This window comes from Mercenaria mercenaria, chromosome 1, assembly GCF_021730395.1.
Source record: "Mercenaria mercenaria strain notata chromosome 1, MADL_Memer_1, whole genome shotgun sequence".
Lineage (NCBI taxonomy): Eukaryota > Metazoa > Mollusca > Bivalvia > Venerida > Veneridae > Mercenaria > Mercenaria mercenaria.
In genome coordinates, this window is record NC_069361.1 from 89066045 (window position 1) to 89087178 (window position 21134).

The 21134-nt window shown below is 37.5% G+C and overlaps 1 protein-coding gene across 2 annotated transcripts in view; it reads left to right on the plus strand.

Annotated features, from left to right (window-relative positions):
- Positions 1-21134, plus strand: part of LOC123531162 (uncharacterized) — a 52844-nt gene that overhangs the window by 22730 nt on the left and 8980 nt on the right. For both annotated transcript variants that reach the window (XM_045311945.2, XM_045311953.2), the window contains exons 2-5: positions 1921-2403; positions 14022-14211; positions 15883-16097; positions 16339-16498. In XM_045311945.2, coding sequence (XP_045167880.2) covers positions 1952-2403; positions 14022-14211; positions 15883-16097; positions 16339-16498 — 1017 coding nt within the window. In that variant the 5' untranslated portion in view covers positions 1921-1951. The remainder of the gene's footprint in view (positions 1-1920; positions 2404-14021; positions 14212-15882; positions 16098-16338; positions 16499-21134) is intronic.

Consider the following 21134-nt stretch of genomic DNA (forward strand, 5'->3'; position numbering starts at 1 on the left):
TATGCGACATGCGCTTGCTCGGCACACAGTATACAGATTCGGACGATGCATTAATGCATCATGCATGCAGAATGAGTTAACACATTCAAGGGTGGTTTACATACATACAGGAAAGCAAGAGTTCTGATTGTACTGGTTCTTAGCTAGATTCAGAACGAAGATATCAGATCAGCTGTACTGGTTCTCAGCCAGATCAGGAACCATGATTTCTGATCAGCTGTACTGGTTTTAAGCCAGATTCAGAACCAAGATTTCTGATCAGCTGTACTGGTTCTCAGCCAGATTCAGAACTGTGACTTCCGATCAGCTTTACTGGTTCAGTTCTCGGCCAGATTCAGAATCATGACTTTCTGATCAGCTGTACTGGTTCTCAGCCAGATCAGGAACCATGATTTCTGATCAGCTGTACTGGTTTTAAGCCAAATTCAGAACCAAGACTTCTGATCAGCTGTTCTGGTTCTCAGCCAGATTCAGAACTGTGACTTCCGATCAGCTTTACTGGTTCAGTTCTCGGCCAGATTCAGAATCATGACTTTCTGATCAGCTGTACTGGTTCTCAGCCAGATCAGGAACCATGATTTCTGATAAGCTGTACTGGTTTTAAGCCAGATTCAGAACCAAGATTTCTGATCAGCTGTACTGGTTCTCAGCCAGATTCAGAACTGTGACTTCTGATCAGCTTTACTGGTTCAGTTCTTGGCCAGATTCAGAATCATGACTTTCTGATCAGCTGTACTGGTTCTCGGCCAGATCAGGAACCATAACTTCCGATCAGCTGTACAGGTTTCAAGTCAGATTCAGGACTGTGATATGTGATCAGCTGTACTGGATCTCAGCCAGATTAAAAAAAATTTATGACTTCTGATCAGCTTTACTGGTTCTCAGCCAGATTCAGAACCATGACTTCTTATCAGCTGTACTGGTTCTCAGCCAGATTCAGAACCATGAATTCTGATCACTTGTACTGGTTCTCAGCCAGATTCGATCAGCTGTACTGGTTTTCAGCCAGATTCAGAACCAAGGCTTCTGATCAGCTGTTCTGGTTTTCAGCCAGATTCAGAACCAAGGGCTCTAATCAGCTGTACTATTCAGGCATCAATACTAGCTGTACTGAAGATGAATCACTTTGCAGTTAGTTATGTCATGTTTTCCAAGATTGATATCAGGTTAGCTGACTTTACAGACATTTAGTCATTTCAATAAATCTGATATGTAATAATTTATTTTTCATAATGTCAATTTTTGTATAATTTTTCTTTGTTCACTGGTTTATCATGCTTATAAGTTGATAAAACAAATAATATGTTTCTGTGTAAATGTAAGATATAACCTGTACATACAGGTAATGTCAAAGTCAAAATATGTTATGCATAATTATTATTATGAACATGTTTATCATTAAGTTTTCTGGGCTGCTCAATGAATAATCTGCAATAATAATGCGCAGTTCAGATAATTTATTATGTGGTAGCCCAGATTATAATCTAACTAATCATAGGTAATAACATCCTATCTGTGTGAAGTTCATTAGTACCTTCTTGTTAAAACTTGCCCCAAACCTGAATGTGGGTTGGAGCCTCAATCCGGGTGTGAAATCTTCATGTGAGGAACCCATCTAGCTGGCTTACGGAAGGTCGATGGTTCTACCTAATTTAAGTGCCTGCTGATGGAGAAATAATGCACAGAGGGGAACCTGGGGTCTTCCTCCACCATCAAAGTTGGAAAGCTACCATATGACAAAATTATTTTGTTGGTGTGACGTTAAACCAAACAAAAAAACCCTACTTGTTAAAGATTAGAACTTTTTCACAGATCTGGCCAACAGGTATCATTTTGTGAAGTATTAATATGAAGTGTAAGGTATAAACTAACACAAAGAAAGGTTACCTATTAATGTATAAAATATGATTTATTTTTCAGTGACATGTGAGACAATTGTATCGGAAACAAAATGGAAGAAAATAACCAGCCAACCAGGAGAAGACATATACCTATAGCAGGTGCTTGTGTCCTTATGGTGGTGTGTGTGCTGTCACGCTCCAGTACCTCAATCCTTACACCACTGTGGCTCGATGCACGCAACAACCATTCAGCTAATGATTCCTCTTCCAGTTGTGATGCCAGAAATTCGGATCACCAAATTGACGCCTACACCATTATGTTTATTGCTAATTTTATTTTTGTTGTTTTCTTCGGAGTCATTCTGCTGGTCACAAAATTTGTGTGCCCATATTTAATTACTGAACGAGAGACAAAGTACAAGAAACGAGAGTTTGCATTGATTGGGATATCAGATACGGTTTCGAGCATTTGTTTTGTGTATGCCAGTAGTGGATGTCGGACAGCTCCTTACCTGCAGTCACTAGCAGCTAACTTCTCTGTACCGGTTACTTTCATCATAAGGTATTGCCAGTAATTTAACTCTTTATCATGGTCACTTGTATAATTATTTTCATAAATTTTGTAAATTTTCGATGTATTAATGATTAAATGAGCTGAGACTGTAGCATTAGTAGAAACTGTAGGACACATTTATTTATAATTTGAATTGATTAATAATTTCTTTATAACACCTTTTTATTACACCTCCAGATTCTAATTGTAAAAGCTATAGATGCATATTTAAACTACACATACATGGAGTCTAAGGTCAAATTAAAACTTTTGTGTTTGCTCAATATGTTTTAAGGCTTAGATATGAAAATGAACAAACCAAATCATCTAAAGAAAGCAGTTTTTATGCCCCTGAAGGGAGGCATATTAGTTTTCAACTGTCCGTCCGTTCGTCACAACGTTAACTTTTTGCATGAAGGCACTTTACTCGCGAACCACTGCACCCAGGACTTTCAAACTTCACATGCTGATAGTACTTATTGAGTACATGACCCCTACTGACTTTGGGGTCACCAGGTCAAAGGTCAAGGTCACAGGGGCCAATGTTAACTTTTTGCATGTCCCTTCGTCACAACATAACTTTTTGCATGAAGGCACTTTACTCGCAAACCACTGCACCCAGGACCTTCAAACTTCACATGCTGATAGTACTTATTGAGTACACGACCCCTACTGACTTTGGGGTCACCAGGTCAAAGGTCAAGGTCACAGGGGCCAATGTTTACTTTTTGCATGAAGGTACTTTACTTGCGAACCACTGCACCCAGGACCTTCAAACTTCACATGCTGATAGTACTTATTGAGTACACGACCCCTACTGACTTCGGGGTCACCAGGTTAAAGGTCACGGTCACAGGGGCCAATGTTAACTTTTTGCATGAAGGCACTTTACTCGCGAACCACTGCACCCAGGACCTTCAAACTTCACATGCTGATAGTACTTATTGAGTACACGACCCCTACTGACTTTGGGGTCACCAGGTCAAAGGTCAAGGTCACAGGGGCCAATGTTAACTTTTTGCATGAAGGCACTTTACTCGCGAACCACTGCACCCAGGACCTTCAAACTTCACACGCTGATAGTGCTTATTGAGTACACGACCCCTACTGACTTTGGGGTCACCAGGTCAAGGTCACCAGGTCAAAGGTCAAGACACTGCAGGGGCATTTGTCACCATTAGTGACAGCTCTTGTTAATGTCAAAACTGATCTGCAAATAGAACATAGTTATTACATGTTTGATATACTGGGAGTGAAATAAAGCTATTACATAAACTTGGTATAACACTACAATGACTAGTAGCTTTGCCGTTGACATCGTTTTAAGTATAGGAGATGTTAGTTGAATTTTCTTGGTCTATAATAGGTAAAGAAAGAAGAAATTTTGATGTTTTAGCAGGAAAAGCTTACATATGATGAAAGGAGCCTCGCATTTTATTCAACTTGTTTAATAAATTCAGTATGAAAAGTCACTTGTAATATCTTCCACCAAAGAATCTTGATTTTATTATACCCCTGCAGGGCCGTCGCCGGCTTCGAAAAAGTGGTCCGGCCATGGGACGTCAAATGCGTCCCGCGAGTGCCGAAGGCATGAGAGGGGGGTTTTCCCCTCTTGTAAGGGGGGTTTGGAGGCCTCCCCCGAGAAAATTTAAGGTTTGGTATGCCCGTAAGTGCGTTTTCCTTGCATCTTGAAAGCATTTTCCATTAAGAGTAGATAGAAACGAAGCTTATATTATTTTATAGTTGAGATGTACATCGGCATTTTATCTGATTTAAAGCGGTTATTTAAGATTATTCAAAGTAATTAGTAAAAATTAGCTTTCGGTTAGTTTTGTTTTATTATTATAATTATACCACGAAAACCCCAGTTGTTTCCGTTTTTTTTAAACAAACGACTTTTTTTTCCATCAAAGCGGCAATTATTATAGATTATAAAAAAATCGCCCTTTAGATCTTACCGGATTAAAGATATATCAGATAAGCGTTTAATTATGATTAATCAAGCAGGGTCGATACTTTTGACACGAAGTGTACCGAAGTTTTCACACCCCGCGGGCAATCATGACATAAACCGCTCGTTGCGGATAATTAGTAAGGCAATATTTCGGCACTTTTAATCTAAGCAAAAGCTGAAATTTTATGCGAAACAACAACAAAAAAACTGGTACCGCCGATATCATGCTTGGCCAAAAAAGTGGTCCGGCCATGGTCGGACCGGCCGGACCGCCTGCGACAGCCTTGCCCTGTCTCTGAAAGAGCGGGGTGTATTATGTGAAAACCCTTTGGGCGGTCGGTGTCCAAAGCATGTCCGCTCTCTAAGTTGAACATTTTTATACGCCCTTTTGAAAAATGGGACGTATTATGGTAACGCCCCTGGCGGGCGGGCGGGCGGGCGGCGTCCACAGACTTTGTCCGGAGCATATCTTCTACATGCATGAAGGGATTTTGATGAAACTTGGCACAGTTGTTCACCATCATGAGATGGAGTGTCATGCGCAAGAACCAGGTCCCTAGGTCTAAGGTCAAGGTCACACTTAGAGGTCAAAGGTCAAATTCAAGAATGACTTTGTCCGGAGCATATCTTCTTCATGCATGGAGGGATTTTGATGAAAGTTGGCACAATTGTTCATTATCATGAGACGGAGTGTCATGCGCAAGAACTAGGTCCCTAGGTCTAAGGTCAAGGTCACACTTAGAGGTCAACGGATACAAGAATGAAAACCTTGTCCGGAGCATTTCTTCTTCATGCATAGAGGGATTTTGATATAACTTTGCACAAATGTTCACCACCACGAGGCGGAGTGTCATGCGCAAGAACCAGGTCCCTGGGTCAAAGGTCAAGGTCACACTTAGAGGCCAAAGGTCAGATACAAGAATGACTTTGTCCGAAGCATTTCTTCTTCATGCATGAAGGGATTTTGATGTAACTTGGCACAATTATACACCATCATGAGATGAAGTGTCATGCGCAGTTCCCTTCTTTAGAATTACTTCCCTTTGTTGTTACTAAAAATAGCTTATATTGTAACTTTTTCATTACTAGTCATAGGGAAAAATCGAGACCACTTTTCTGTAGTACAACATGCATGCTACATCCAATTATGAGGTGTATTTTGACCAATCTCTACCTGGTAAAGATTTTTGTGTGGACTTATAATTTTTTTTTATTTTTTTTTAAGATTATCTTCCCTTAGTTGTTACTATAAATAACTTATATTGTAACTTTTTTATAATTGACCGTAGGGAAAAAACAAGACCACTTTTCTGTGGTACAACATAGATGTTACTTTCAAATTTTAGGTGTATTTTAATGTATCTCTACCTGGTAAGGAGTTTTTTTGTGGACTTAGAAAAACAAATGACTTACAGTGATTACTAAACAACCACAAAATTAAAATTCCATTTGCAAATACAGGTATCAGAGTAAAGAAATTTGCTGTGACGGGCGTATATTGTGACATTCTGGCACTCTTGTTTCATCTGATCTTCACCAAACTTGCTGACAATGTTTGTGGGCATAATATCTTGGCCAATTTCGATAAGCACCCAAATCGCCCCAGGCACTCTTGGATTATGGCCCTTGAATTACTCGAAAAACTGTGAATTTAGCCTTGTACGCTCTCTAAGTCGAACAGTTTTCATCCAATCTTCACCAAACTTGCTGACAATGTTTGTGGGCATAATATCTCGTCCAAGTTCGATAACCACCCAAATCGCCTCGGGCACTTTTGGATTATGGCCCTTGAATTACTCTAAATCTGCAAAATTAGCCTTGTCCATTCAAACAGTTTTGATCCGGTTGTCAATTTCATCCCACATGGAACCTCACAAATACATTGATTCCTTCTTACTCTTTTTTTGGGTTAACAAGGCATACAGCATCAACATTATTACCTTTATGATATGTAATTGAATATTTAGACAGGCTTTTTTTGTGACAGTCTGGCACTCTTGTCGGCGTATGCCTTAGAATTTGGAAAAGGAGCCCAGGAAGTATCGAGTCACACTTCCATACATTTCAGAGTTTTAAATATGATACTACAGTTCTAGACCTGTAAAACATGTATATTTTCTATGTATATGCAATAATGTCCATTCCCTAAAATTGGATTCTCATTTTACCTGTTTTTAGCTCACCTGAGTCAAAGGCTCATGGTGAGCTATTGTGACCGCTCAATGTCCGTCGTGCGTCGTGTGTCCGTCAACATTTTCTAAAAAAACCTTCTTCTTGAAAACCACTGGGCAGAATTACACCAAACTTCACAGGAATGATCCTTGGGTGGCCCCCTTTCAAAATTGTTCAAAGAATTGAATTCCATGCAGAACTCTGGTTGCCATGGCAACCGAAAGGAAAAACTTTAAAAATCTTCTTCTCAAAAACCAGTAGCCCTAGAGCTTAGATATTTGGTATGAATCATTGCCTAGTAGACCTCTAGCAAATTTATTCAAATCACGATCCCGGGGTCAAAATTGACCCCGCCCCAGGAGTCACTTGATTTTACATAGGAAAATCTTTAAAAATCTTCTTCTCAAAAACCAGAAGCCCTAGAGCTTAGATATTTGACATGTAGCATTGCCTAGTGGACCTGTACTAAAGTTGTTCAAATCATGACCCCGGGGTCAAAATTGACCCGCCCCAGGATTCACTTGGTTTTATATAGGAAAATCTTCAAAATTTTTTTAAAAATAAACCAGAAGGCCTAGGGCTTAGATATTTGACATGTAGCATTGCCTAGTGGACCTCTACAAAATTTGTTCAAGTCATGACCCCCGGGTTAAAATTGACTCTGCCCAAGGGGGTCACTTTATTTTACATAGAAAATCTTCAAAAAATTTCTAAAAATAAACCAGAAGGCCTAGAGCTTAGATATTTGACATGTAGCATTGCCTAGTGGACCTCTACAAAATTCGTTCGAATCATGACCCACAGGGTCAAAATTGACCCTGCCCCATGGGGTTACTTGATTGTACATAGAAAAATCTTCAAAATTTTCTCAAAATAAACCAAAAGGCCTAGAGCTTATATATTTGACATGTAGCATTGCCTAGTGGACCTCTACAAAATTTGTTCAAACTTGACCCCCAGGATCAAATTGACCCAGCCCGCAGGGGTTACTTGATTGTACGTAGGGAAATCTTCATAAATTTGCTAAAAATAAACCAGAAGGCTTAGATCTTAGATATTTGATACGTAACATTGCCTAGTAGACTTCTACAAATTTGTTCAAATCATGACCCCCGGGGTAAAATTGGCCCAGCCCCAGATGTTACTTGATTGTACATTGGAAAATTTTCCAAAAAAATTCTAAAAATCATCAGTTTGACATTTGAAACATGTAGCTCATATTACTCAGGTGAGCAATCCAGGGTCATCATGACCCTCTTGTTGACAGATTGTCATTATACCCCCACAAACAAAGTTTGGGGTTGGGGGAGGCGGGGATATACAGGAGTGAGCTTGTCGGTCGGTCGGTCAGTCCTTTGGTTTTCATGGTTTCCGGACAATAACTCATGAAAGGCTCAATTAACAGATTTAAATATTTTTTGGTACACAGTGTAACATCATAAAATACAGGTCAAATTCGACTTTGGCTACAAACCACCATTTTTAGCTCATCTGATTATTTTTTTAAAAATGATGAGTTATTGTCCACTTGATCGGCGTTGGTGTTGGCATTGGCGTTGCCTGGTTAAGTTTTATGTTTAGGTCAGCTTTTCTCCTTAACTATCAATGCTATTGCTTTGAAACTTGCAACACTTGTTCACCATCAATAGCTGACTCTGTACAGCAAGAGACATAACTCCATCCTGCTTTTTGCAAGAATTATGGCCCCTTTTGGACTTAGAAAATCAGATTTCTTGGTTAGGTTTTGTGTTTAGGTCAGCTTTTCTCCTAAACTATCAAAGCTATTGCTTTAAAACTTGCAACACTTGTTCACCATCAAAAGCTGACTCTCTACAGCAAGAAACATAACTCCATCCTGCTTTTTGCAAGAATTATGGCCCCTTTTGGACTTAGAAAATATCAGATTTCTTGGTTAAGTTTTATGTTTATGTCAACTTTTCTCCTTAATGGTCAAAGCTATAATTGCTTTAAAACTTGGAGCAGTTATTTGCCATTAAAAGCTGATTCTGCACAGTAAATACCATAACTCTACATTGCTTTTTGCGAGAATTATGGCCCCTTTTGGACTAAGAAAATCATGGGTATGACAATATTTCTATTATACAGAGACAAAAAAATCAGATGAGCATCTGCACCCGCAAGGCGGTGCCCTTGTTTGACTTAGTTATGACCGCTTTCCAACTTAAAATTTTCCAAACTCATGGTTTCTGGACAATAACTCATGAAATGCTTGACAGATTTAAATAATTTTTGGTACACAGGTGTAACATCATAAAATACAGGTCAAGTTCGACAAACCACCAATTTTTAGCTCACCTGTCACGTAGTGACACGGTGAGCTTTTGTGATCGCATTTTGTCCGTCGTCTCAGTCTGTTCACATTTTCTTGTGAACACGATAGAGACCACATTTTGCTATCAATTTTAATCAAACTTGCGCACAACTTGTATTGGCATAATATCTCGGTTCCTTTTAAAAAACTGGCCAGATCCCATCATGGGTTCCAGAGTTATGGCCCCTTAAAGGGCCAAAATTTGCTATTTTTGGCTTGTGAACAGGATAGAGACCACATTTTGCGATCAACTTTAATAAAACTTGCACACAACTTGTATTGGCATAATATCTCGGTTCCTTTCGAAAACTGGCCAGATCCCATCAGGGGTTCTAAAGTTATGGCCCCTTAAAGGGCCAAAATTTGCTATTTTGGCTTTTGTAGTCATATAGAGACTTCATTTACAGTTTGATTGATATAAACTTGCAAAATATTTTCAACAACAATAAATCTTGGATTCCATGATAAATCTGTCAGATCCAATCATAGGTTCCAGAGTTACAGCCCCTGATTGACCCCTAAAGGAGCCAAAATTTGGTAATTTTTACCTTCTGAACACGATAGAAGTGACATTTTATATTTGATTTTAACCACACTTACACACAACTTAAGTCACAACAAGATCTCGGTTCCTTTCCAAGACTGGCTAGATTTCTTTGTGGGTTCTAGAGTTACTGCCCCTGAAAGCGGCAAAATTTTCTATTTTGGCCCTTTCAGCCATATAGAGGTTTGATTTATGCTTTGATTTGATACAAACTTGCACAGAATGATTATCATGATGATCTCTAGGCCGGAATCGAAACTGGATGATGCCGGGTCAAAAACTAGGTCATCAGATCAAATCAAAGGAAAAGCTTGTTAACAACCTAGAGGCCACATTTATGACACTATCTTCATGAAACTTGGTCAGAATGTTTAAAAATATCTTGATGATTTCTAGGCCAAATTTGAAACAGGGTCATATGACCCTTCCTTCATGAAACTAGGTCAGAATGTTTATCTTGACGAGGTCTAGGCCAAGTTTGAAACTGGATCATATGGGGTCAAAAACTAGGTCACCAGGTCAAATCAAAGGAAAAGTTTGTACACAATCTAGAGGTCACATCTTTGACTGTATCTTCATGAAACTTAGTCAGCATGTTTGTCTGGATGAAATATCACATGAATTTTTATCTGGGTCATGTGGGATCAAAAACTAGGTCACCATGTCAGATCAAAGAGTAAGATTGTTTACACCGTAGTGGGCACATTTTTATACGCCCGTTTGAAAAACGGGACGTATTATGGGAACGCCCCTGGCGGGCGGATGGGCGGGCGGGCAGGCGGGCGGCGTCCACAGACCTTGTCCGGAGCATGTCTTCAACATGCATGGAGGGATTTTGATGAAACTTGGCACAGTTGTTCACCATCATGAGATGGAGTGTCATGCGCAAGAACCAGGTCCCTAGGTCTAAGGTCAAGGTCACACTTAGAGGTCAAAGGTCAAATTCAAGAATGACTGTCCGGAGCATATCTTCTTCATGCATGGAGGGATTTTGATGAAAGTTGGCACAATTGTTCATCATCATGAGACGGTGTGTCTTGCGCAAAAACCAGGTCCCTAGGTCTAAGGTCAAGGTCACACTTAGAGGCCAAAGGATACAGGAATGAAAAATTCAAGAATGACTTTGTCCAGAGCATATCTTCTTCATGCATGGAAGGATTTTAATGTAGCTTGGCACAGTTGTTCACCATAATGAGAGGGAGTGTCATGCACAAGAACCAGGTCCCTAGATCTAAGGTCAAGGTCACACTTAGAGGTCAAAGGATACAAGAATGAAAACTTTGTCCGGAGCATATCTTCTTCATGCATGAAAGGACTTTGATGTAGCTTGGCACAATTGTTCACCATCATGAGACGGAGTGTCTTGCGCAAGAACCAGGTCCCTAGGGGTAAGGTCAAGGTCACACTTAGAGGTCAAGGATACAAGAATGAAAACTTTGTCCGGAGCATTTCTTCTTCATGCATTGAGGGATTTTGATACAACTTGGCACAGATGTTCACAAGCATGAGACGGAGTGTCATGCGCAAGAACCAGGTCCCTAGGTCTAAGGTCAAGGTCACACTTAGAGGCCAAAGGTCAGATACAAGAATGACTTTGTCCAGAGCATTTCTACTTCATGCATGGAGGGATTTTGATGTAACTTGGCACAATTGTACACCATCATGAGACGGAGTGTCATGCACTGGTCCCTTCTTTTGAATTACTTCCCTTTGCTGTTACTATAAATAGCTTATATTGTAACTTTTTCATTACAAGTCGTAGGGAAAAATCGGGACCACTTTTCTGTAGTACAACATGCATGTTACATCCAACTCTGAGGTGTATTTTGAGCTATCTCTACCTGGTAAGGATTTTTGTGTGGACTTGTAATTTTTATGCCCCCAAAGGGAGGCATATAGTTTTTGAACCGTCTGCCGGTCCGTCGGTCTGTCAGTCTGTCGGTCTGTCAGTCTGTCCGCAATTTTCGTGTCCAGTCCATATCTTTGGCATCGATGGATGGATTTTCAAATAACTTGGCATGAATGTGTACCACAGTAAGACGACGTGTCGCGAGCAAGACCGAGGTCCGTAGCTCAAAGGTCAAGGTCACACTTAGACGTTAAAGGATAGTGCATTGATGGGCGTGTCCGGTCCATATCTCTGTCATCCATGGATGGATTTTCAAATAACTTGGCATGAATGTGTACCACAGTAAGACGACGTGTCGTGCACAAGACCCAGGTCCGTAGCTCAAAGGTCAAGGTCACACTTAGACGTTAAAGGTCATTTTTCATGATAGTGCATTGATGGGCGTGTCCGGTCCATATCTTTGTCATTCATGCATGGATTTTAAAATAACTACGCATGAATGTGTGACACAGTAAGACGACGTGTTGCGCGCAAGACCCAGCTCCGTAGGTCAAAGGTCTTAAACTCTAACATCGGCCATAACTATTCATTCAAAGTGCCATCGGGGGCATGTGTCATCCTATGGAGACAGCTCTTGTTTTTTATGCCCCCGAAGGGAGGCATATAGTTTTTGAACCGTCTGTCTGTCGGTCTGTCAGTCTGTCGGTCTGTCCGCATTTTTCGTGTCCGGTCCATATCTTTGTCATCGATGGATGGATTTTCAAATAACTTGGCATGAATGTGTACCACAGTAAGACGACGTGTCGCACGCAAGACCCAGGTCTGTAGCTCAAAGGTCAAGGTCACACTTAGACATTAAAGGTTATTGCATTGATGGGCGTGTCCAGTCCATATCTTTGTCATCGATGGATGGATTTTCAAATAACTTGGCATGAATGTGTACCACAGTAAGACGACGTGTCGCGCGCAAGACCCAGGTCCGTACCTCAAAGGTCAAGGTCACACTTAGACATTAAGGGACAGTGCATTGATGGGCGTGTCCGGTCCATATCTTTGTCATCGATGGATGGATTTTCAAATAACTTGGCATGAATGTGTACCACAGTAAGACAACGTGTCGCGCGCAAGACCCAGGTCCGTATCTCAAAGGTCAAGGTCACACTTAGACATTAAGGGATAGTGCATTGATGGGCGTGTCCGGTCCATATCTTTGTCATCGATTGATGGATTTTCAAATAACTTGGCATGAATGTGTACCACAGTAAGACGACATGTCATGCGCAAGACCCAGGTCCGTAGCTCAAAGGTCAAGGTCACACTTAGATGTTAAAGGTCTTTTTTCATGATAGTGCATTGATGGGCGTGTCCGGTCCATATCTTTGTCATTCATGCATGGATTTTAAAATAACTACGCATAAATGTGCGACACAGTAAGACGACGTGTTGCGCGCAAGACCCAGCTCTGTAGGTCAAAGGTCCTAAACTCGAACATCGGCCATAACTATTCATTTAAAGTGCCACCGGGGGCATGTGTCATCCTATTGAGACAGCTCTTGTTTTTTTTTCTCTTTAAAGATTAACTTCCCTTGGTTGTTACTATAAATAACTTACATTGTAACTTTTTTATAATTGACCGTAGGGAAAAGCCAAGACCACTTTTCTGTGGTACAACATTGATGTTACTTTCAAATTTTGGGTGCATTTTAAGGTATCTCTACCTGGTAAGGATTTTTTTTGTGGACTCAGAAAAATAAAAGAATTTCAATAATTTCTAAAAAAACAAACATTGTAAACAACTAGAAAATTAAAATTCCATTTGCAAATACAGATGCTAGTGTAAAGTAATTTGCTGTGACGGGCGTATATTGTGACATTCTGGCACTCTTGTTTATTCTATCTTCATAAAATTTGGTCAAAATGATTGTTACCATGAAGTCTTGGACGATTTCAAATCTGGGTCAAGTGGGGTAAAAAACTAGGTCACTAGGTCAGATCATAGGAAAAGATTGTAAGCAGTCTAGAGGCCACTTTTTTGCTCCAATTTTCTTGAAACTTTGTCAGAGCGTTTGTTTTCATGAAATTTTGGACAATTTTGAGTCTGGGTCATGTGTGTTAAAAAACTAGCTAACTAGGTCAAATCAAAGAAAATGCTTGTTAACACTCAAGAGGTCATGTTTTTTGGTCCAATTTTAATGAAAATTGGTCAGAATATTTGTCTCCATGAAATCACTAGGTAAAACATGTTTACACTGTTATGGTGTGTTACACAGGTGAGCGACCTAGTACAATCTTGGCCCACTTGTTTTATGTAGTTATGGCCCCGTTTCCAACTTAAGATTTGCGATACTTGAACTTCTATGACAAGGCCGTATTGTGGGGGCATTATTCGTCACTCCTTTGTCTCCCTTGAAACATGGACTAAAATCCAGACCATGGAACATAACGGATTAGACTTGTAATGTGTCACACGTGGTTCTGTGCACTGTTAGGCTATAGTGCAACAAAAAACCAATACCAGACAAATGCTTCCTCTGGAAATACTAAAATGTAAACAAAATCTTAATCATCTTTTTGCACGATTTTGGGAAATCTTACCTTGCATTTTTGGAAATATCTCTGCCACAGTTGGGAAAAAATTGAATATTTTTGGATTGGGAAGTGGCCTTGTACAGGCCTCTGTTATATAAGGATGAAAAGCCCTGTATATTATTAATTCGCAACTGACATCAAGTTATGTCAGTACAATTTATTATTGAATTACTGTTTTATTTTACAGGTTTCTTGTTTTACGGAAGCGTCCTACATGTCGGAAAACATTCTGTGCAGTATTAGTTCTGTTTGCCGAGTTTACAGCTTTGCTACCGGACATATTTCCTGGCTTGGAGAGTCAACAAGCCCGCAGTGACCAGGGTGGGGCCTTCGGTGTTCCTGGAATATTGTGGCCATTGTGCTTCTTCTTTGGTTTTGTAAGTCAGTTGCTTTGTTTCATATTGGTCAATTTTTCCTGTACTACAGTTGTTGAAGTGTGTTTAATAATGTTCTGCAGTGATGATGTGCTACAGTGGTAGAACTATATTTGATGCTGTACTACAGTTGTTGGAATGTGTTTGATGCTGCACTGCAGTGATTGAACTATATTTGATTTTGTACTACAGTGGTTGAACTATGTTTGATGCTGTACTACAGTGGTTGAACTATGTTTGATGCTGTACTACAGTGGTTGAGCTATGTTTGATGCTGTACTGCAGTGGTTGAACAATGTTTCATGCTGTTCTACAGTGGTTGCTTTCCTACAGTGTTTAACTATGTTTAATGCTGTACTACAGTTGTTGAACTATGTTTGATGCTGTACTGCAGTGGTTGAACTATATTTGATGCTGTACTTCAGTGGTGGAACTATTTTTGATGCTGTACTGCAGTGGTTGAACTATATTTGATGCTGTACTTCAGTGGTGGAACTATTTTTGATGCTGTACTGCAGTTGTTGAACTATGTGTAATGATGTACTGCAGTGGTTGAACTGTTTGATGTTGTACTTCAGTGGTTGCTTTCCTACAGTGGTTGAACTATGTTTAATGCTGTACTACAATGGTTGAACTATGTTCGATGCTGTACTGCAGTTGTTGAACTATGTTTGATGCTGTACTGCAGTGGCTGAACTATTTTTGATGCTGTACTACAGTGGTTGAATTATGTTTGATGCTGTACTGCAGTGGTTGAACTATGTTTGATGCTGTACTGCAGTGGTTGTTGTTGAACTATGTTTGATGCTGTACTGCAGTGGTTGAACTATGTTTGATGCTGAACTACAGTTGTTGAACTATGTTTGATGCTGTACTGCAGTGGTTGAACTATGTTTAATGCTGTACTGCAGTGGTTGAACTATGTTTGATGCTGTACTGCAGTGGTTGAACTATGTTTGATGCTGTACTGCAGTGGTTGAACTATGTTTGATGCTGTACTGCAGTGGTTGAACTATGTTTGATGCTGTACTGCAGTGGTTGAACTATGTTTGATGCTATACTGCAGCGGTTGAACTATGTTTGATGCTGTAGTACAGTGGTTGAACTATGTTAATTGCTGTACTGCAGTGGTTGAACTATGTTTGATGCTGTACTGCAGTGGCTGAACTATGTTTGATGCTGTACTACAATGGTTGAACTATGTTTGATGCTGTAGTACAGTGGTTGAACTATGTTTAATGCTGTTCTTCAGCGGTTGAACTATGTTTGATGCTGTACTGCAGTATTTGAACTATGTTTAATGCTGTACTACAGTGGTTGAACTATGTTTGATGCTGTACTGCAGTGGTTGAACTATGTTTAATGCTGTACTACAGTGGTTGAACTATGTTTAATGCTCTACTACAGTGGTTGAACTATGTTTTAATGCTGTACTGCAGTGGTTGAACTATGTTTGATGCTTTACTACAGTGGTTGAACTATGTTTGATGCTGTACTACAGTGGTTGAACTATGTTTAATGCTGTACTGCAATGATTTAATGGCCGTTGGAGTCTGATTAGTGTTACAAAATATTGCAAATCCTCAGTAACATAATAATGGTACTTTTCAAACTCTAGATTTAATATCATCAGCTTTGAAATTACATTTTAATGAGAAATATATCTGATCCCAGGTTCCAATGGCTTTAGTGTCTATCATCATTGAGAAAACCGTTAAATCGTCGTCACCTGCACAGAGACGTCCAAATGATGATGATACAGACATCAATATAGCATACTTCTTGTTCTGGTCATACTTGTTTAACCTTCTTTCTCTCATGCTCCTATTCTGGACTGACATTATCCCAGGATTTGGAATGTCAGATGATGTGGTACATTTTGCAGAAGGGTATTTATAATCTTATAATGTTACAATATTAACAGTTACTGATTTTTCTATATAGATGGCAGTTTTCTCTGTCAAGTTATCTAACTGTAATACTGTCATAGTTTTTAACAAACTTTTGTCTGTGGTAAATTAATATTTTCATATGGGTTACATTTTATATTTGAAACAAAATTCTGTCTTTTATGCATGTATTACAGCTTCACTTTCTTTGCTTTTGAGGTTTAGATTTATCCACCTTTAGGTTTTGGTTCAACATCAAATGTTTCCTAGGATACGAGGGTTGTAGAGGAGCGGTAAATGTGATATCTGGAGTTTGTATTGTGTTACTGATGGTGAATCGTGTGGCTGTGTCCTACTTTTTGAGATACCTAGAAGGTGCTAACTATCTTGTCATTATAAATGTAAGTATTGTGTACTGTATACATTGAGATACATAGAAGGTGCTAACTATCTTGTCATTATAAATGTAAGTATTGTGTACTGTATACATTGAGATACCTAGAAGGTGCTAACTGTCTTGTCATTATAAATGTAAGTATTGTGTACTGTATACATTGAGATACCTAGAAGGTGCTAACTGTCTTGTCATTATAAATGTAAGTATTGTGTACTGTATACATTGAGATACCTAGAAGGTGCTAACTATCTTATCATTAAAAATGTAAGTATTGTGTACTGTATACATTGAGATACCTAGAAGGTGCTAACTATCTTGTCATTATAAATGTAAGTATTGTATACTGTATACATTGAGATACCTAGAAGGTGCTAACTATCCTGTCATTATAAATGTAAGTATTGAGTATTGTATACTGTATACATTGAGATACCTAGAAGGTGCTAAATATCTTGTCATTAAAAATGTAAGTATTGTATACTGTATACATTGAGATACCTAGAAGGTGCTAAATATCTTGTCATAATAAATGTAAGTATTGTATACTGTATACATTGAGATACCTAGAAGGTGCTAAATATCTTGTCATTAAAATGTAAGTATTGTATACTGTATACATTGAGATACCTAGAAGGTGCTAACTGTCTTGTCATTATGAATGTAAGTATTGTATACTGTATATATTGTCATACCTAGAAGGTGCTAACTATCTTGTCATTATAAATGTAAGTATTGAATATTGTATACTGTATACATTGAGATACCTAGAAGGTGCTAACTATCTTGTCATTAAAAATGTAAGTATTGTGTACTGTATACATTGAGATACCTAGAAGGTGCTAAATATCTTGTCATTATAGATGTAAGTATTGTGTACTGTATACAATGAGATATCTAGAAGGTGCTAACTATATTGTCATTATAAATGTAAGTATTGTGTACTGTATACATTGAGATACCTAGAAGGTGCTAACTATCTTGTCATTATAAATGTAAGTATTGTATACTGTATACATTGAGATACCTAGAAGGTGCTAACTATCTTGTCATTATAAATGTAAGTATTGTATACTGTATACATTGAGAAACCTAGAAGGTGCTAACTATCTTGTCATTATAAATGTAAGTATTGAGTATTGTATACTGTATACATTGAGATACCTAGAAGATGCTAAATATCTTGTCATTAAAAATGTATTAAAAATGTAAGTATTGTATACTGTATACATTGAGATACCTAGAAGGTGCTAAATATCTTTTCATTATAAATGTAAGTATTGTGTACTGTATACATTGAGATACCTAGAAGGTGCTAAATATCTTGTCATTATAAATGTAAGTATTGTGTACTGTATACAATGAGATACCTAGAAGGTGCTAACTATATTGTCATTATAAATGTAAGTATTGTGTACTGTATACATTGAGATACCTAGAAGGTGCTAACTATCTTGTCATTATAAATGTAAGTATTGTATACTGTATACATTGAGATACCTAGAAGGTGCTAACTATCTTGTCATTATAAATGTAAGTATTGTATACTGTATACATTGAGAAACCTAGAAGGTGCTAACTATCTTGTCATTATAAATGTAAGTATTGAGTATTGTATACTGTATACATTGAGATACCTAGAAGATGCTAAATATCTTGTCATTAAAAATGTATTAAAAATGTAAGTATTGTATACTGTATACATTGAGATGCCTAGAAGGTGCTAAATATCTTTTCATTATAAATGTAAGTATTGTGTACTGTATACATTGAGATGCCTAGAAGGTGCTAAATATCTTTTCATTATAAATGTAAGTATTGTGTACTGTATACATTGAGATGCCTAGAAGGTGCTAACTATCTTGTCATTATAAATGTAAGTATTGAGTACTGTATACATTGAGATACCTAGAAGGTGCTAAATATATTTTCATTAAAAATGTAAGTATTGTATACTGTATACATTGAGATACCTAGAAGGTGCTAAATATCTTGTCATTATAAATGCAAGTATTGTATACTGTATACATTGAGATACCTAGAAGGTGCTAAATATCTTGTCATTATAAATGCAAGTATTGTATACTGTATACATTGAGATACCTAGAAGGTGCTAAATATCTTGTCATTATAAATGCAAGTATTGTGTACTGTATACATTGAGATACCTAGAAGGTGCTAACTATCTTGTCATTATAAATGTAAGTATTGTATAGGAGTGATCGTGTTTGTAAACAAATCCATTGTATTTTCTATTTTTAGAACTGATAAGACAAAGACCGGGTGGGCCGACGCCGAGTGTCCATGTTTTTTGTAAACAGTGATGTTTTTCTAACGGCTTAAACTTTCTTAAAACACAAATAATATCAATAATTTTTTAATCAATGGAAAGTGTATAAAACAAGCAATTTATTGATTACTTTTGATTATAAATTCGAAATTAAATGGATTAATTATGAACGCTTAACTTACAGTGTTTTTTCAAAATGTTTGGAGGATCGCTACGCCGCTATTAAAATCTTATGTCATTTAAAACGGATATTCATTTTAAAAAGATATTTAAATGGGAAAATATGAAAATCCTAAGCATTCCAAAACTTTTTTAATTTTTAAAATCCATAAATGAGCGAAAAAGTTATTAAAAATTAAAAATTCAGATCCCATACACAAACGGTGTAAAAACATTTGTTTTACCCACCACCAGATAAACAGGTATTTATGCGTGACTTCATGGCGATCTCTCCTATACTGTATACATTGAGATACCTAGAAGGTGCTAACTATCTTGTCATTATAAATGTAAGTATTGAGTATTGTATACTGTATACATTGAGATACCTAGAAGGTGCTAAATATCTTGTCATTAAAAATGTATTAAAAATGTAAGTATTGTATACTGTATACATTGAGATGCCTAGAAGGTGCTAAATATCTTGTCATTATAAATGTAAGTATTGTATACTGTATACATTGAGATACCTAGAAGGTGCTAACTATCTTGTCATTATAAATGTAAGTATTGAGTATTGTATACTGTTTACATTGAGATACCTAGAAGGTGCTAAATATCTTTTCATTATAAATGTAAGTATTGTGTACTGTATACATTGAGATGCCTAGAAGGTGCTAAATATCTTGTCATTATAAATGTAAGTATTGTATACTGTATACATTGAGATACCTAGAAGGTGCTAACTATCTTGTCATTATAAATGTAAGTATTGAGTATTGTATACTGTATACATTGAGATACCTAGAAGGTGCTAAATATCTTGTCATTAAAAATGTATTAAAAATGTAAGTATTGTATACTGTATACATTGAGATGCCTAGAAGGTGCTAAATATCTTGTCATTATAAATGTAAGTATTGTATACTGTATACATTGAGATGCCTAGAAGGTGCTAAATATCTTGTCATTATAAATGTAAGTATTGTATACTGTATACATTGAGATGCCTAGAAGGTGCTAACTATCTTGTCATTATAAATGTAAGTATTGAGTATTGTATACTGTATACATTGAGATACCTAGAAGGTGCTAAATGTCTTGTCATTATAAATGTAAGTATTGTATACTGTATACATTGAGATACCTAGAAGGTGCTAACTATCTTGTCATTATAAATGTAAGTATTGAGTATTGTATACTGTATACATTGAGATACCTAGAAGGTGCTAAATATCTTTTCATTAAAAATGTAAGTATTGTATACTGTATACATTGAGATACCTAGAAGGTGCTAAATATCTTGTCATTATAAATGTTAGTATTGTATACTGTATACATTGAGATACCTAGAAGGTGCTAAATATCTTGTCATTATAAATGTAAGTATTGTGTACTGTATACATTGAGATACCTAGAAGGTGCTAAATATCTTGTCATTATAAATGTAAGTATTGTATACTGTATACATTGAGATACCTGGTGCTGTGTTCTCAATGTAAAATGCAAGTACTTTAAACCATACACCTTGAGATACCTTGATCTATCTTGTCATTTTAAATGTATTGTATACTGCATACGTAGGTGTAGTACTTACATCTGCCAATAGAATACAATCATCTGGGCAAGAATTATTATGTCTGAAGTATAGTTCTAGAGCTAAAAATTTAACAACTTCTCATCAACTTTTTGATAGATCTTCATCAAACTTGGTCTGTAGCATTGCTGTAAGGTCCTCTCTCAAATTTTCAAATAGGGGCACTTTGTCCCTTTTAGAGACCACTAGAGCTAAAAACAGAAAAACATTTTAATGACTTTTTCGTTGGATCTTCATCAAACATGGTCATTAGCATCAGGTCTTCTTTTATTTTTGTTCAAATGGGGGCACTTACCACCTTTTAGTGGCCATTACAGCTAAAACTAGTAATACCGTTACACAACTTCTTTTCATGAACCATTTGATGGATCTTCATCAGACTTTACTTGTAGCATCAGAGTAAGGTTCTCTTTCAGTTTTGTTCAAGCGGGGATACTTGACCCTTTTTAGGGGCTGCTATAGTTAAAAAAAGAAATACCTTTGTCTTCTGCTCTTGAACTGCTTGATAGATCTCTTTCAAACTTATTCTGAGGAATCTTTTTAAGGTCCTTTCTCAAATTTGATTAAATGGGGGCACTTTGTCCCATTAGGGGCCAT